The sequence below is a fragment of the Orycteropus afer genome, unplaced genomic scaffold (assembly GCF_000298275.1).
Source record: "Orycteropus afer afer isolate SDZICR_OR568_19922 unplaced genomic scaffold, OryAfe1.0 scaffold00558, whole genome shotgun sequence".
NCBI classification, from domain to species: Eukaryota; Metazoa; Chordata; class Mammalia; order Tubulidentata; family Orycteropodidae; genus Orycteropus; species Orycteropus afer.
Genome location: NW_006922145.1, coordinates 216427 through 235191, shown reverse-complemented (window position 1 = coordinate 235191; position 18765 = coordinate 216427). Strand labels below are relative to the sequence as shown.

Genomic DNA, 18765 nt, shown 5'->3' with positions numbered 1-18765 from the left:
TCCTAGGGTGTAACTGCACATGGGGCCGTCCAGACCAAAATCCAACCCCACTGCTCTCCAGTGAATTCCAACTCACAGCGCCCCTAGAGGACAAAGTAGTTTCCAAGGCTGTCAGTCTTTATGGAAGCAAAGCCCAAATTTCCACATGCTTTACTGGACTCAAAATACATTTTAGATCTTTTCACCACAGGGAAAACACACAACGATTAACAGATAGAAGGTGGATGTTATTAATAATTAATTATATACAAGAAAACATTCGTCTTGCTGATCAAATTAGCAAATCTTTTAAGAATTCCCTATTTTCCATGTTGGTGAAGGCTGGGGGATGGGTAGTTTCATAGCTGTCTTGATGGGGAAAATTTCTCTACAGAAGAATTTGACAATGTATATCCCAGATTTTTGAACAATCCTGGTTAAAATCTTGCACTGATGTGTTTGGGTGTACATAGGTCATCCGTGTAAGAGACAATAATCAAAGTAGAGACAGCACAAATAATGAGCAAAGGAGCTTGGTGGCATGGTACGTATGGCATCTGACCGCTACCCGAAGGTTGGCAGTTCAAGCCCACTAGACACTCCGCGGAAGGCAGACTGGGCGATACTTCCGTGAAGATTTACCACCTTGAAAATCCCGGGGGGCTCTCTGTGCGTCAGAATTGACTTCGATGACAGTGCGTTTGGTTTTGTTTTGGTTTTAATAAAGAGCTAGCTGACAGTGTTTGACCTCATTTGAATGGACAGAATCAAATGCTGGTTTTAAAAATGTCCCACAATATTTTATCATTGCAGTGACATTTGGGAAACTTACCAGATTTGCTTGTGATTTGTGTGTGCTGTGTGTGGAAAATATTTGGTATTAAAATACTGGGATAACGTCTTAGACATTGCCAGCACATGCCAGTGACAGAAAGTGCTTGTTTTATTTTTTGTCACAATTTAGTGCTCTTATTAAGCAAGTGAACAAGTCGATAGATGGAACAGCGGACGATGAAGACGAGGGTGTCCCAACGGACCAGGCCATCAGGGCAGGGCTGGAACTGCTGAAGGTAAGTTGTTTGAAGCCCCGGGATGGTGGCATTGTCTTCTCAAGCTTTGTTTCTTAAGTTTGTCTGCTATGAGGTGAAGTGTCCTCAGTCATGTTAGGTAGTTGAGACTTTGCCTGTTTATTTGGAAATGTGAGATGAATAGTTCCAAGTGGAAAATTGGATAGTGGTCATGTTAGTTATAGCGCAGTGGTGGCGCTTGAGTCGAAGGGTCGTGAGTGACAGAGATGCTCACCTTACTGCAGAGTGGGCCAACCCTTCCTGTTCGTTTGTGATCTTGTTAGATAAAAAATACTCGTGCTGTCTTTCACTGATTATAACGGTGGTTGCGTATTAGTCACAAGCTAGCAGATCAAAATGAGGGAGAAAGCATAAACAGCTGCACGTAAACAATGATGTCTCTTTTGCCTCCCGTTGGCCGTCTTCAAATACCCATGTTCATGTAGTTGGGGGCCGATGGAATGCACGATTTTGTTCTCTGTGTTCCATAATAAAGTATAAGCATTGTTCTCCGTGTTCTGAGACCACTTTTAGGTGCAGATGTTGGCTGTCACTCACGAGCTGTTTGCCTTTGGGCAGGTTGATGGCCTCGGCTTCCTTGTCTGCAGCGGAGAGAATAGACGTCCTTCCTGTAAAGACGATTATGTTAAGGCCGTACGTTTCAGCACAGTGTCGGGCTCAGATTGAGAATAACGTTTTTGGGAGGAGTCATTGACCCACCGTTAGGGTATATGGGAGTGTTCCTGATAATTGTCTTGTTGCTCGATCTTCAGATTTGTCTTCTGTTCTTCCTTAAGCAGTGCTTAGAAGTCTGTGTCATGTCTCCTGCTGATGTCCTGTGTCTTGGGCATCCTAGATGGACATTCAGGAGACTGACCATTTTCAAAATGGGGTGTCTGCTGCCAGACACCTCTATGGAGAAAGGGTCTCCCTCAGGTCAAACTGCCCGTCCCCCGACTTCACCAACGTGGGACCTAGGGAATTTTTAAAAGATTTGCTGATTTGATCAGCAGGAAGGATGTTTTCCTGCGTGTAGTTAGGAGTGAGCTCCCCTCACCCGTGTCATCACTGGGTGTTTGCCCTGTGGGGCGTTCATCATCGTCATATTTTAACCTTATACGTCCTGGCATTTTAGTCCTTTCCTTTTGAAAGATGATTTGATCGAACTTTTTCTAGATTAAAGATACAAACTCTGATATTTCATCTAATTTTGTGTTTTGCTTTAATTGCTTTACTGTTTTTTTTTGGTTGTTTTTTGGGTTCCACTTGGTGTATAGACACTAACATTTTATATGGCCCAATTCAGCCGTATTTACCTTTACTGTTGTGCAGAACATATTTGATAACTACACAGAATATCGTGTATTCTGTTAGATGGAAGTTGTAAAGGATAGCAATAAAGTCAGAGCAGTGTGTGGTTTCCCCGCACGTCTTCAGGGATAATTGTCTGAGTTTGGGTTTCTTATTCCATCAGTGTTCGCAGTGTAGTGTATGTTTGTGTCTGTGTGTGTCTCTGGGTCTGTGCCGACTTCGGATGTAGTATCTAACGTGGTCCTTGTCCTGCTTGTGTCCGAGTTGTATAAACACGACATTATACAGGATGTGTTTTTGCTGCTTGCTTATTTACACGCCATGTTTGATTTCCTTTGCTTGTTTTAAGCACGTTTAGAGTTTATAAAAATTATTACCTTGACAATGGCTCCTCCTGTGTCTCTGAGTAACTATCAGCAGAACCCCATTGGGGCCTGAATTGTTCATGAGCAGTAAGTAAACTTTATCTTTAAAAGTAACGCCCCTGAAATTTACTTTGAACGTGTTTGGTGAGCGAACATCTCTGCTCTTCTCCAAATGGCTAGCCCTTTTTCCTGGCTCCGTTTTCTCATGAATCCCCTCCTTTGTAATCTCCAGTGTGTGTCATCCGAGGTCTTAGACAGCTCGGATCTGTTTGTTGGCTGGCTTCGTCTGTTTCCTGATGTTCCCAAGCGAGCAGCAGGCTGACTCGGTGACGGTGACTCTTGCTGCCTGGGAAGCGTTCTGCCCCCTCCCCCACCTGGCAGATTCCCTGCAGATGTTCTTGGGTGGTCTCAGCCACTGATCTTCATTAAAAGTGTGCGGGTGTTTTGTTAAATTCTCTCTTGTTGTTTCCACCTTCTTCTTCTCTCATCACTCCCCCCTCTCAAAAAAAAAAAGAACTTTCGTGAAAATCCCGAGTATTTTGACTGGAATGACCTTAGCTTGTCGTGTCGTTTGGGCAGAACTGACTGGCGTGAACCGTCAGTCTTCCTGCCCGGCAGCAGCACCATAGTAACTTTATTTGTCACACTCCCAGTTTCTCTTGGCCGACTTCTCGTGTTGACGTTTGATTTGCAGCATTTCTAATATGTAACGTTTCAGACTTGAGCGGTCGTACAGGCGAAGAGGTTAAAATGGTTTCCCGGCTTGTTCGTAGGTCCTGTCTTTCACGCACCCCATCTCGTTTCATTCCGCTGAAACCTTCGAGTCGCTCCTGGCCTGTCTGAAGATGGATGACGAGAAGGTAGCGGAGGCCGCCCTACAGATTTTCAAAAACACAGGAAGCAGAATCGAAGAGGACTTCCCACACATCAGATCGTGAGTCCCGTCCCTTCTGATAGTGGGGAAACGCAGTGTCTGGTTGGTGCATGTGTGTCGCTGTTGCCAACTCTCAGATGCTGAGGAAAAAAAATGCCCATGTTATCCTGGGTCTGTACTGTTTACGTTGATTCCTTTCTCCTGGAAGCAAGTGTGGGTGTTTCAGAAGACGCATGAAAACATAGCTTGTCTTTCTGACGTATGAGTTTTGGGTGAAGATTTTGACAAAGACAAATGTTATAGCTCCACAGGCCTGGGTGTTGGAGGCACAGAGTGCACAGTTCACGCGGGGCTGATGTGTAGTGTGGGCGGAGCGGACGGTTCGCGCGCCTCTGATCGTCAGTGTGGGCGGAGCGGACTGTTCGCAGCCGTCTGATGTGCAGTGTGAGCTTAGCGGAGGCTTCGCGCGCCTCTGATCGTCAGTGTGGGGCCCCAGAGCATGAGTAGCAGGGCCATCCCCAGCGTTGTCCTCAGTCCTGGGTGGCGAAGGGACCGGACACACCCAGCAAAGTGAAGTTTGCAGTGCGGTTATTCTCTGGGCGCCAGTGTGCCTGACGGTCGGGAGGCAAGGTGGCATCCCTTCCCCCGGTTGGTCACCGATCGGGAGCTCTGCCCACATAGTTCAGGGGACGGACCTTTGCTCTGTGTGGGTTCCTACCTTCTCCACACGCCGCTCTCTTACCCTTTCTGGACAGAGCACAGTGATGGTGGTTGTTGTCACCCCACCTGTCGCTCTGGCTTAGCCCCTGGCCTGCTTCGTGTCTTTGTAGGACATGCTTCCTCGGGTGGGAGCCTTGCCTGACCCTGCTCCCTCAGGGAGAGGCTGTGAGGGGCGCTGCCCCCGAGGCTCAGGGCCCGGGTGTGTTCTCGTTTCCCCGGCTGCGAACTCAGCCCCAGAGCCTGCTGCTGGATGGCACTGGGCCATCTGTGAACACTGCCTGAGGTGCGTATCAGAGTCGATAGCACCGACTGGTGCTGGCAACAGTGAGGACCGTGTTGCTTGGAACCGTACACGCGCCTGGAGGCTGCGTTTCCTTTTGGAATGATATCACGGCTCTTCTTCAGACCAGAGTTTTGTTAAGTGTGTGTGTATATATGTGTCTGTCTGTATAATGGTACGTAATTTACTAACTGCCTACTTACTGTGCTGTCATTTAAACCTGGTGACAATTCAGTGAGGTGTGGCTGTTACCTTAATCTTCCAAATGAGGAGTAATGGGCTCTAGGGCTGTGGGTGGCAAGTGACAGAGCCAGCGTATCACAGAGGTCTATTGGCTCCAGTGCCAGTGACCCATCTGCCACGGTCCGGTGCCTGCCTGCCTTTCCTTTTGAGAGCTTTTCTTTTTTTGCACTTTCTTGTGATTTGGCTGGAAGTCTGCGCAGCGTTGGTGTTCCGTTTAGCAGGTCCTGCCCATTGGGTATTGTGATGTTGGCTGCCATGCCCCATGGTCTGACAGCTCTCTGCCCACTTCCTCCCTGTGTTCACCGTTCCCTTCGTCCTTCTGTCCTGTCCCTTGCTGCCGTTGGAGCTCTGTCCCTGGGCACACGCTACCCTGTGATCTCATGTGCTTGATGGCTCTACGGGGTACAGTTCCTTTCTTAGCTGGAGCGTTGGCCGAGGTTTGGTTTGACTTCCTCACTGGAGGTTTTCAGGATTTTCCTGCTAGGCAGTCTTTCCCAGAACCCTTCATATTGTAAAGCACCTTGGGTAGTGATATTTTCAGGGCAACCTACAAGAGCAAGGGAGAGAGGTGGATGATTTAGAACACACCAGGGCATCTAACCCACCCGCTGCTTCGCTGTGGAGCTGCAGGATGTGGAACAGATAGGGCCTATGTGTCTCCAGGAGAATTAACTCAGCTGATGGCCAATCCCACCGTGTGCACACTGCTCTCAGGGAGCAACTCCTAGTGTTCGTCTTCCAGGGAACAAAATATGATGCAGATTTCACACTGGAAATTATTAAATTGGGCAAGTTGATTTTGAGGGAAAACGATAGCATTAGGTGAATATTTATTAAATTAGCCTCTTTGGAAGTCACCAGAACAATGAAAAGTGTGTACAAGTGGAACCTGCTACCGACTGGGTGGAATCAGTGACAGAATGCCTGCCATTTACACTGGTCAAATGGGACAGTGCTGATTGATTGATGCACATACCCTTAAATCAGGTGTGTAGAGAGTGGCCTATCATTTGCTAGGATCCCTGGTAGTGCAGTTGTTAAGTACTCAGTTGCTAAACAGAAATTTGGCTGTTTGCACCTATCAGCCACCCTGCACGGGAAAGACCTGGTGATCTGCTTCCGTAAAGACTGACAGCCTTGGAGACCCTGTGGGCAGTTCCACTCTGTCCTCTAGGGGCACTGTGGGTCAGAATGGACTCCACGGCAGTGGGTGTGGTTTGGGCTTTGCTTCTGTGAAGATTGACAGCCTTGGAGACCCTGTGGTACAGTTCCACTCTGCCCTCTAGGGGCGCTGTGGGTCAGAATGGACTCCACGGCAGTGGGTGTGGTTTTGGCTTTGGTTCTGTGCAGATTGACAGCCTGGGAAACTCTGTGGTGCAGTTCCACTCTGTCCTCTAGGGGCGCTGTGAGTCAGAATCGACTCCATGGCAGTGGGCGTGGTTTGGGCTTTGTTTCTGTGAAGATTGACAGCCTTGGAGACCGTGTGGTGCAGTTCCACTCTGTCGTCTAGGGGCGCTGTGGGTCAGAATGGACTCCATGGCAGTGGGTGTGGTTTGGGCTTTTCTTCTGTGAAGATTGACAGCCTTGGAGACCCTGTGGGCAGTTCCACTCTGTCCTCTAGGGGCGCTCTGGGTCAGAATCAACTCCACGCTGTGGGTGTGGTTTGGGCTTTGCTTCTGTGGAGACTGACAGCCTTGGAGACCGTGTGGTGCAGTTCCACTCTGTCCTCTAGGGGCACTGTGGGTCAGAATGGACTCCACAGCAGTGGGTGTGGTTTGGGCTTTGCTTCTGTGAAGACTTGATTGCCTTGGAGACCCTGTGGGGCGGTTCCACTCTTTCTCATGGGGTCACAATGAGTTGGAATCGACTTGACATCAATGGGAATCATTTGCTAATTTAGAGGAAGGGCAGATTGTGGCATGTGCGGACTTTGAAAGACGTAAGGGAACCCAGTTTCAGCTGTGACAGGGTGAAGGAGAGACTTTGTGTTCATGTTGCTTTTCTGTGGGGTGGTCTGCTTTCCTGCCAGAGAAACACAGCTTAGAGGTCAGGGGGGACGGGCCCAGGGTAGACAAAGAGGGGAGTTGGGAAGCGAGAGTCTCCTGACCAGCTGCTTGGTCAGGCAGAAATGTGCTGAACTGCTGAACAGAATGTTGGTGACTTAAGGTGCCACATTCTGCCTTAGGCTGTCGCTCAGGGGTCTGGTTTCATCCCCAGTAGCAGCAAACCAGAACGAGGGCTCCCTTGCAGCCCGGGGTGGGCCCCAGACCCAGTGGAGCTGGCTCTCGTTGAGAGGGTCCCAGTGATGTGGAGAGAAGCCGCGGAGCTGGAGGACACACTGCCCTTTGCTGTCTTGACGCCCTGCCCTGTGCATAGCCGCGTGCAGTCTGACACCTGACCCCGTCCACGCACAGCACAGGATGCCCTACGTCCTGTCCCGTGCGCAGCCACGTGTGCCCGAAACCATGCCCTGTCCACAGCCGCATGCTGCCTGGTGTCTGGCCCCGTGCACGTGTGCCGTCTGGCACCCTACCCCGTGCTGCGAGCCCACTGAGAAATCACGTGCAGCCTGAGTGCAGAGTCTGATGGCAGATTTTTTTTTTTTTTTTAATTTTTATTGTGATTTGGGTGAAAGTGTACAGAGCAAGTACATTTTCCACACAGCAGCTCACATATACTTTGTCTCATGACACTGACTGCAATTTCCCACAATGCAACAGCTCCCTTCCCACTTCCTCCCCATAGTCACCTCTTCCCTGTGTCCATCCCTCCATGCACTCCTGCCCCCTGAGCTGTCTCCCTGTGCACACACAGCCCTTCCTTCTCCCATGATTCATCTCTCCAAGGAGTGTATCTACCTCAGGTAAATGTTCAGCTCATATGCCTGTCTTTTGTTTGGCTGGAAGCCACAGTCATGGGTTCAATTCCAGACTGAAGGGCAGCTAGGGGCTAGTCTCAGGGCTTCCATCAGATCAGGCTCCATCAGGCCAGCAAACCTGGTCCTTTTTTAAAAAAAAAAAAAAAAGTGATTTTAAGTTTTGTTCTACATCGTTCTCCAACTCTATCCAGGATCTCCTATATAGATCTCCCTCCAAGTGGTTGACAGTGGTAGCTGGGCACCATCTAGTTCTTCTGGTCTCATAGTCGTATAGGCTGAGGATCACACGGTATACCAGTTGCTTGGAGTAATTGTTTCCATGAATCTTTGGTTTTCTTTATTCTTCTTTGCTCTGAATGAGGAGAGATCCATCATTGCATCTAGATTGTCACTTGCAAGCTTTTAAGTTCCCAATTGCTACTCAGGAAAGTAGCATGTGGAACAATGCTTTTGTGTAGTATGTTATGCCAGTTAAGCTTGATGTCCCTGCAACCATGGTCCCAAGCCATAGGTCTAACTACTCGCTCCCCCTGGGTGGGTGACTGGCCAAGAAGTGACTACAACCTTGTCCCTTGTCAGCTCTACTATACACCTGGGAATTCTTACAGAACATACAAATACACTTGTAGAAATATTGTCTGCCAACGCTATATATGGTCTTAGGCACACTACCCCCTCCATAGACATATCTAATAGTTCAGCCTGTCCACCCACCTATCCACCCATATTTCCATGTTTGCCTTCACTGACAACGCAGTACTGTATGTGTAAAAAGGTTCATCTTTGTTGTCTATACCTCCCATGTACCTCTCTATGTCTTCCTGTTCCTCAGTGCCACCATGTCAATCACTCACATTTGGGACATTGCCCTTCTCTTCACTCAAATCAGTACTTTATCCACCTTACAGTATTCCTTTCCTTTCCCTCCCCTCCCAGCCCTGGTAACCAACAAAGAAAATTTCCTCCCACATATAAATCTTTCCTTGACTTTTTACAATAACCGACTAATACAGTATTTGCCCTTCTGTAACTGACTTATTTCACTCAGCATAATGTCCTCCAAGTTCATCCACATTAGGCATTGTTTTGTCGATTCTACGTTATTCTTTAGGGTTGCATAGTATTCCACTGTGTGCATGTACCATAGTTTGGTTATCCATTCCTTGGTGGGTGGACACCTCGGTTGTTTCCATCTTTTGGCTATTGTAAATAGTGCTGCAATGAACATGGGTATGCATAGGTCTGTTCTTGTCCTGGCTCTCACATCTTTAGGATATATACGTAGTAATGGAATGGCTGGGTCAGATGGTATTTCTCATTCCAACTTTCTAAGGAATTGCCATGCTGCTTTCCACAGTGGTTTATCATTTGACAGTCCCACCAGTGGTGTTTGAGAGTCCCCATCTCTCGGCATCCTCGCCAGCATTCGTTGTTTTTTGTCTTGTTGAACTTTGCTACTAGTGCTGGAGCCAGATGGTATCTCTCTGTTTTTTAATTTGCATCTGTTTGATGGCTAATGATCATGAGCATTTTTTCATATGTTTGTTGGCCACTTGAATATCCTCTCTGGATGTCTGTTCATGTCTTCTGCCCATCATCTGGTTTCTCTTCTGCTGTTTGTGCATTTTGGGTTGTGCTTGATAGTCTATTTATGCCATATATTAGGGCCCCTAAATTTGCCCCCAGTTTTTCCTTTGACAAACTCTATAGTTTTAGGTCTCATGTGTAAGTCTTTGATCCATCTGGAGTTAGTTTTTGTATATGGTGTGAGGTCCAGACCTTGTTTCATTTGTTTGCAAATGGAGATCTAGTTTTGCCAGCACCATTTGTTATAATCTCTTCCCCATTTAATGGATTTCGGCCTTTTGTCACAGACGAACTGACCACAGGTTGATGGATGTATTTCTGGGTTCTCAATTCTATACCACTGGTCTGTGTGTCTGTCATTGTACCAGTACCAAGCTGTTTTGACTACTGTGGCCGTATAGTAGGTTTTGAGATCTGGCAGTGTGAGACCTCCTACTTTGTTCTTCTTCAATAGTGCTTTGCTTATCCGAGGCCTCTTTTCTTTCCATATAAAGTTTTGTTGTTGTTGTTATGTGCTGTCGAGTCGGACCCGACTTATAACGACCCCTCCTTGGGTTTCCGGGGCAGTATCATTACGGAAGTAGATTGCCCAACCTTCCTTCCGGGGAGTGGCTGGTGGGTTTGAACCACAGCCCTCAGGTTAGCAGTCAAGTGCCTTAGGCACTATTGGTTTTTCCATATCCTTAAAGAATGCTGATGGAGTCTGGATTGGGGTTGCATTGAATGTATAGATTGTTTTGGGTAGAATTGACATTTTCAAAATGTCTGTCTTCCTATCCACGAGCATGGGATGTTCTTCCATTTATGTAGATCTCTTAAGGTTTCTTGAAGTAGTCTTTTATAGTTTCCTTTGTACAGGTCTTTTGTGTCCCTGGTAATATTCATTCCCAAGTATTCTATTTTTTTGTAGCTATTGTAAATGCTATTGATTTCCTTATTTCTTTCTCAGCAATCTTTTTGCTGGTGTAGGGGAATCCAACTGATTGTTGGATGTTGATCTTATATCCTGCCACGATGCTAAATCTCTCAGTTAGTTCCAGTAGCTTTTTTGACTGATTCTCTTGGGTTTTCTAGGAATAGGATCCTATCATCAGCAAATAGGGATAGTTTGACTTCTTCCTTACCAATTTGGATGCCTTTGATTTCCCTTTCTTGCCTTATTGATGGCAGACTTTTTAAGAGACATGTCTAGTGTCTAGTCATCAGGACAACGCTACCTGGACTTTTGTTTAAGTAGGAGAGAAGGCAGAGAGAATGTCTTTTATTCAGAAATGAATTAACAAAATACAAACAAATAAAATCCGTGTCGATAGTGTAGGATTCAAACGGTGGATGATAAGCACTGTTGGAAGAATTGTGTCTTTCTGGGAAGAAAAGAATGGTTTAGACAGTTTCTCCAACCTGCCATGAAAAGTTAAAGAGCAGACGGTATTTGTCAGGAAGAGAACCAAACCGCGATGATCCATGCAGCCAGCGCGGCGGCTCTGAGGATGGGGCGCAGGCGCACGCACCTGAGGGACTGTGAGCTGTGACGGGCAGTGGGGCGGCGTCGATGTTCCAGGAGGCGGAGTCGGCGAACCGGAGGCCGGGCGGGGAGGTGGTGTAGACCATGGCGCGAACGGGCAGAGGGCTGCAGCGGGCCGCACGCGGAAAGCCTGAGCGCCTTCGCTGAGAAGGCAACCGCGTAACGGGAGAGGAGGAAGAGCCCTGGAAGAGGGGGTGAGAACGGGAGCCTGCGAGACAAGAAGGCTCATCACAGTTTAGGAAAACGTCCTCGTGGCATCGATGGACGTTACGGAAGTGGTTCTCAAACATGAAGGAAACAGGAGAGAGTGAGTGGGTTCTCTGATACTACAGGAAGGACACGGGGCAGCATCCTCTGACCTCCTGTAAGGTCGCAGCAGGCGCAGCCCCAGGCTTGTTCCTAGGAGGCCAGACATGCCGCCACCCTCCACCCTTTTACCAGCGGCCCTCACACTACTCGTCTGCCGGGTTCAGTAATTCATGGCAGCGGCCACACAGAACTCACAGACAATACTCAGGAGTATGGGGTTTATTAGGGTGGTAACGCGCTATAATTCAGGTTCAGGAATGCACCGAGGATACGTTCTTCAGTCAGGGCTCTCTGTGCCCGCAGACACGCCTCTCTGGCACTTGGCCTCTCCCTCTGCCTCTGCCTCTGTGGGCCAGGGAAGCCTGCCGCTCTGTCGTGTGCCTCCTGGTTGCACTGCCACTTTATCTCTGCCGGGGCGTCTCTCAGCCAGGGATCTCGAATCCAAGGATGCGCCTCCCTTCCCTCTAGCTCTTCTCTCCTGGTCGCAGTGAGATCCACTTTCCGCTCTAGGAGGCTCGTTGTAAACCTGGTGGGGTGACAGAACTAACCACTCCCACCATCAGAGTGCTACACGCCTTATTTCCTTCGTCCCACCCAGTGATCGGTGGGAGTTACGAAGACTGTGGCTAGAAGAGCCATACCATGGGACTCCCTGCAGTGCAGGCATCAAGGAGGAGAATGAGGCTGACTTAGTCTTTCAGCCGCATCAGACTTCCGGAGCTAGTGGTTTGACAGCTGGAAAGTTATCACGGACAGAAAGGAATACCGCCAGCCAGCCGTGGTGCCCCAGTGCCCATGAAGGACACTCCTTAGTAAGCAGAATTCAGGGGTCAGTCCCCCATTGGTGGAGTTGGGAACTTATCCCTGGGATGTCACTTCGGCCCACACCCCAAGTCTGGCGGCTGTTTCCTTTTTGCAGAGCCCGGTTGGCGTTTGCCCGTCGTTCTGCTCAGTGTTGAAGGTTTTCTCGATGGTGGGCCTGCCCTTCATGCACATGCTAAGGGCGTCGGGGTGTGCAGAGGAGGCACCTGTTCCGTTCACTACTGAAGTTTGAAATGTGGCTGTGCAAATGTATTTGAAAACTGGGATTTAAAATCACTATTTAGAATGATGTAATGAATAAAATTGGCTCCAGAAGGAAGAAGAAAATCCCCAGTAGACTATCATTACAAACGAAACCAAGAAAATTACTCTCTCAAAGAGTTTCTTGATGGAAGTCATTCAAATGTAGGAGAAACCAGGACTTCAGATTCTTTCCCGTTGTGCAGAGAGTGGAGGGGAAAGAGTGAGCACCCTGATTCTTCTCACGAAGCTGGGGTGAGCCCCGTGGCCTGTTGTCTGTGGCCGTCGGGCTGGTCCCGACTCCTGGCGACTCCGCATGTGCAGGGGGGTCCGCCCCCAGGGCTTTCCAGGCCGTCATCTTCCGAAGCCGCCTCCCAGGCCAGTCTCCTGAGGGACATCCGAGCAGCTTTGCTCTACCTTTTGGCCGGTAGTCAGACACCTCATTGGTGAACGGCTGTGAGTGTGAAAACCTGAAGGACAATCCCACCCTCCCTCCCGGTAAATGAACAGAAACCGAAGGCAGACGGAAAATCAGGAGTGAAACGTTTGTGAAGAGAGGGCGTGTTACTGTAACTAATTTATAGTCAGAGAAGATTGTGTTAGGGCCAAATACGGTTAATTCAAGGAGTAAGAAGACGGCTGGTATTAATAACCTAACATTTATGTAATGATTCATTATTTAAAAAAACCCGCCAGTTTCCGTGGAGTCGGTTCTGGCCCGTGGTGATATGTATGTGCAGAGTAGAGCCGTGTCCGCAGGGTTGTCAGTGGAGTCGGTTCTGGCCCGTGGTGACACGTCTGTGTAGAGAGGAGCTGTGTCTGCAGGGTGGTCATTGGAGTCGGTTCTGCCTGTGGTGACGTGTGTGCAGAGTGGCGCCGTGTCCGCAGGGTGGTCATTGGAGTCTGTATGGCCCGTGGTGACATGTGTGTGCAGAGTGGCACCGTGTCCGTAGGGTGGTCATTGGAGTCGGTTCTGCCCATGGTGACACGTGTGTGTAGAGAGGAGCCGTGTCTGCAGGGTGGTCATTGGAGTTGGTTCTGCCTGTGGTGACACGTGTGTGCAGAGAGGAGCCGTGTCCGCAGGGTGTCAGTGGCTCATGTTTCAGAGGCACACAGCCAGGCCTTTCCTTGGAGGTGTCTCTGGGTGGACTCGACCCTCCAGCTTTGGGTTACCACCAAGTGCATTAAGTATTTGCACCACCGGATCAATGGGTAAAGGAAGTACAAGAGATCGTCTTGATAGATGTTGAAAGAGCATCTGATTTAAATCCAAAACAATCTATTTCTAATTAAATTCAGTAAAACAGGATTAAATGTGTTCATAACACAATCTCCCTTAAACCAGGGGCCACCGTCACATCCGAGTGCTAAAAGCACTGGCAGTAAAATCTGTGAGAAGGGAAGGACCCCATCGGCACCATTATCAACATTGCTTGGAAGGGTTAGCCAGTGTTCTGTAAGATGTAAGGCGGAGCTTCTTAGAAAAGGGGAAGCAAGATTATCGTTGTTCTTGGGAAATCCAAGAGAATCAATTGAGACAGGGTAGCCAAGATCAGTCCTTGAAAACCCACATGTTCCCTGTGTTCCATGCTGGTGGCGTAGTACCTAAGGCATTTGCCTGCTAACCAGAAGGGTAGCGATTCAAACCCACTGGCCACTTTGTGGAAGGAAGACTGGGCAATCTCCTTACATAGGGATTTATTACCTCGGAACCCCAAAGTGGGTCGCCATGAGTTGGAATGGCAGTGAGGTTTTTTTCTTTTTCTTTTTTTAAGCAGAAAACCTGGAATTGACGTATACAAGTGTGTGCACCCCCAAAATGGTGGGTGTGGGAGTTTAACACTTGGGAAAGGTTAAAGAAATGTTCTTGGAATAATTGGCAGCCATTTTGAAAAGAGAAAATTATTGCAAACTGCCTGCCCTGACTTTACTCGCATCACAGATGGGTGGACGATGAACCCTTGATTAATCTCAGATTTCAAGTCTATGAGATGCATTGATGAAAGTCCTAGAACCTCGTGTTTTCTCTGACTCCTGTTTCACATGGTCAGTAGCACCCTAGTGCGAGTCATCAATGAGGTACTGACAGATTTGATTCTTTTGCAAAATACGTTTGTTGCAAAAACACGTAGCGCTTCCTGCTGTGTACCAGGCAGTGTGTTAGGTCCTGGGAATGTTGTAGCGAGTCGGACAGGTTAATCCCTGCCCCTGCATTTTAGTGAGGGAGCGCTGTTATTTAGACAAAAGCAAAAATAAGAGAGTAAATTAGAAACACACATGATAGGCTGGAAAACAGTTTTCAGCGTGTGACGAAGAAAAGGGTAATGTGTGTAGGGGCTTTATTACGCTTCGCAGAGGTCGTGTGTTTTACAAATTGAGGGCTAGCGGCAGTCCTGCAGGTCTCTGAGCGCCATTTCCAACAGTGTGTGCTCGCTTCGTGTCTCTGGGGCCCATTTTGGTCGTTCTGACGACGTTTCACACTTGATCGTGCGATTGTACGCTCAGTAGCCTGCAGTCTCGTGTGGACATCACTCCTGCAGGCACCAGGAAACCAGAGCGTTCGTGTGCCCCGCCTTGGTGCTGTGCCCGCCCCAGCGCGGTGGTCCGCAGCCGAACCTGCGGTGTCTCTGAGCTGGGCCTGTGTTGCCGGGAGAACGAACAAGCGATTCACAGTGCGAGAGCCTCCCAGCCTCCCTCGTCGTGGAGACAGTAACGACCGGAAAGCTAGAAACGGAAATGAGTGTGCGACACACCCAGTGTCAACCAGCTGTAGGGTCCCCTCTTGGCTCCCCTTCTGGCAGTGTGACGCGGCCCAACTTAAAACGTGTGGTCTTTCACCCTGCGATTTCACTGGTAGGAACTCCTTGCAAAGCACAGAGACGGTTACAGGGCTGTGAAGGTTCAAAAGTAAAAGGGAGCCTGGAGCCACACGTGATGAGCTGTGGGACTGTTGGAAAGGGTAGCGCTAGCACTGTTTGACCTGGGAGGGTCCCCACGCTGTTGAATGAAAACACGTCCTCAGACAGTGTGGGTTCCGCCCTCTTTCTGCTCTGACTCACGCGGGGCCCACCGCTCAGCAGCGGGTGCTATGCGCGGAGAGGTTTAAAAGGGGGCCCCCCAGAATGCCGGCTGTAACTGCTGCAGGGCAGCAGGATTTGTTTCCCTTAATGCTTTCACTATATGACTCCATTTTGTTTGCATTTTCTGTGTGTATGAGCACCATCGGGAAAACCCATCCATTTGGAAGAAGAATATCAGTGCGAGGTATTCCTAAGTCGGACTTGTTGGGCCAGTGGTCAAGAGGCAGCTGCTTTCTGTGCACGTCCCTGATGCCCGAGATTGCGGCTTCGAGTTGTGGAATTGCACTGGCTGTTGTCTTCTCCGTGTTAATGGGCTCGGTTTACTTCTGTTTATTGTATAATCACTTGCTGAAATGAATGAAAACCCAACTGGATGAGCTTAAGATTTCACATAACTATCTTAAAAAATGCCGAGCGGTGTTGCGTCTCACTTGTGTGTGAGAGCTGTAATTTTTCTCTTGCTTGCTGATTGTGGAAATTACGCGTTACGACAACGTGGGTCTCATCTGGAGAGTTTAGTTGCTGCAGTAACCACACAGTTTTTCATTGTTCAAGGAAGCCCTAAAAAGGATCACATCTTAATGAAGCTCTAATTTTAAAAAATATTTAGTTGTTAGAAATGTACATACAACAAGCTGTCCTGTGGGCTGCAGCCGGCTTTAACAAGTACCGTATTTGCACGTATACTGCCTCCCGACACATGCATGTCCTGTGCAGACCGCGCACAGGAAACTAATGTCTGAGGGGGGTGTGCGGTTTGCAAAAAACCTTCTGATGCATGTGTTAGTTGTGTGAAGACACAGTAACTCCGGGCCACTTTGATTTCCTTGATAGCTCCATCCACTGCCCCCATTCCCCTTAAATTTGGAAGCAAATCCCATGTAAGAAGTCTTTTAAAATATCAGATAACAGTACCTTTACCACAAACACACAGCTAACAGTAACAGCTATTGATTTTCTTAAAAATGTAGTAATATTTTTTGATGTTGCTCACCCAGTGTGGTTGGCGGGTCTTTGAAGTTCCTGTGACCCGTGGACGCCCCTCTAGCGCTTTCTTTCCTGTGATGGTTCCATGGAGAGACCAGGTCCCTTCTCTTATAGCCTTTCCTGCAAACCCGCTCTCACCGATTATGTCCCTGTGGCAGCCTTGGCAGGTCTCTTGCATTTCTGCGGGTTGACACCTGACCCTAAGACCCGGTTGGATTCTGGTTCCATCTGTGTAGGTGCAGGACTGCTCTCTGGGCGTGCGCTCAGCTGTCTGCGGCACGGAAGGTCTTGCTGCGCTCCGTCTGGGTTAGCGGCTGTTGGTACCGGGTAAGCCATGCAGGGGTTCTCCTGGAACTGCCGCTCCCGGACTAGCTCAGTCCTGAGAAAGGAGAATCGGCGCTCTTTCATCACCCAGTGCTCCGTTTCTGTGGGAAAGGCAGTGTAGGCCCTAGGCTCTTCCTGTCATTTAGTGGAGACACCGGATTCTTGCCATCATTTAGTGTAGACGCCGGACCCTTCCCGTCATTCAGTGTACACGCCAGATTCTTCTCATCTGTTCTGGTTCCCTAGTGCTGCTCTGACAGGACTATACCACCAATGGGATGGCCTTAACAAACAGGACTTTATTCTTACAATTTGGAGGTTTTAAGTCCAAGTTCAAAGTGCCAGGCTCTAGGGGCTGGGTGAAAGCCCCTCAACCTTGGGGTCCAGCTCTGCCTCCTGCTCCCGGCCCCCTGGAGCTAGAGGCGTTTCTTCACTCAGACAGCTGCTGGCTGCTGAGGCTGAGAAGCCCAAGGCTGACAAGTCAAAAGGCACAGTCCCGATGTTACTAAACCACATGGCAGGCCCTTAACTTAAGTCCATTGTAAGTCCCCAGGTCGGCAGAGCATGGCAGGCTGCTGAGCAATGACTCGGCTATACGCAGGGTCCAAGCGTGCCATAGGCTAAAGACCGTTCCCAAGGCTTCTCCTTAAATACAGGAAGCAGACCACATCCCTAAGGCAGCTACTCAGCTGCTTGTGGTAGATCCCACCATGGAGTTGATTGCCAGTCTCATCATGGGGAATAACTACCACCAGCTGCCCAACTACTCAGCCAGGCCCAGCCAAGTTGACTCACAAACAAAACCACCACCCTGTCATTCAGTAGGTGCCATACCCTTCCCATCATTCAGTGTAGACACCGGATTCTTCCCATCATTCAGTGTGGATACTGGACCCTTCTTGTCATTCAGCGTAGACTCTGGACTCTTCCTTTTGTTCAATGTAGACACTGGATTCTCCCGTCATTCAGTGTAAAATTTTCAGAATATTGAGTGGGTGTGTGAGCACCCCGCAGAAGTGACTGGTATGCACTGTTCTGTAAACACTGGGATAAGCGTGTGGGTGTGCAGGTGTTCATGGCTCTCTGTACAGTTGTCACCCGTTGATGCCCTGATTGTCACACTTGTGACCCTGACTTGGCCCTGAGCCCGTCCTTTTCATTTCGGTGCTGTCTCGTATGACAAGACGTGCCAGGCCCATCTCCTGTGACCTGCCGCAGACCTGAGCTCAGCCGTTTCTGCAGGAGCCTGGGCTGCTTTGGGCAATGACACTGGGAAGCCACAGTGCACGCGCTCTGGGCACCAGCTGCTGACGTGTGGCCTGTTTCTAGGACAATTCAGTAAAAAAGTTTTTTTTTATTTGTGCTACAAAAATACCCACAGGCATCATAGAACCGGGGACAAGGTTGGAGCTGCTTCTCAGTGACAACCGAGCACCTTGAGGAAGTGAGTCATCAGGCCTGCAGGCTGGGGCCACGGTCGTGGGCAAGCGGGGGTGTGGGTGGTGGAATTTATCTATTTATTTTTAAAATGCATCTTATTGAAATATAATTTATGTACAGTGAAATACACAAAACTAAAGTGACATAGGTTGATTTTTTGTTTTTGCAGTGTTCCCTCCCCTCCCTTTCCACCCCTGGCAACCAACAAAGAAAGTTTCCCTCCATATATAAACCTTCCCTTGACCCTCCACAACAATGAACTAATACTGTATTTGTCCTTCTGTGATTGACTTGTGTCACTCAGCATAATGTCTTCCAAGTTCATCCATATTATGTGGTGTTTTGCAGACTCTACATTATTCTTTAGTGCTACATAGCATTCCATTATGTGTATGTACCATAGTTCGGTCATCCACACTTCCACTATAAATCTTAGGGAAAACTCCCTTGCCAGATATGTAATTATCAGCAAACATGAATTTGTTGCTGTCATTTTTGTTCTGTGTTTATTTGTGGTGTCAATTTCTTTGGTCCATATAATTTTCTATGCTGAACTCGTTTTGTTTATGAATCGTGTTATCACTTGCTTCATTGCTATTGTTTTAGTAATTGCTGAATATTCATGCTGGTCCTCTTTTTTATTTTGATGTGAAGGTTTATCATTTTTCTTTGAGGTTACCCTGTGATTTATAGTTTTCTTCCCAAGTTTAAAACAGTCCGTTCTATCTTGTAGT

The 18765-nt window shown here is 48.5% G+C and overlaps 1 protein-coding gene across 1 annotated transcript in view; it reads left to right on the top strand.

Moving 5' to 3' along the window:
• The window catches only part of PDS5B (PDS5 cohesin associated factor B), a 147856-nt gene that overhangs the window by 80471 nt on the left and 48620 nt on the right, over positions 1-18765 (top strand). The window contains exons 17-18 of the mRNA XM_007955954.1: positions 944-1049; positions 3496-3656. Of these exons, the coding sequence (XP_007954145.1) occupies positions 944-1049; positions 3496-3656 (267 nt within the window). The remainder of the gene's footprint in view (positions 1-943; positions 1050-3495; positions 3657-18765) is intronic.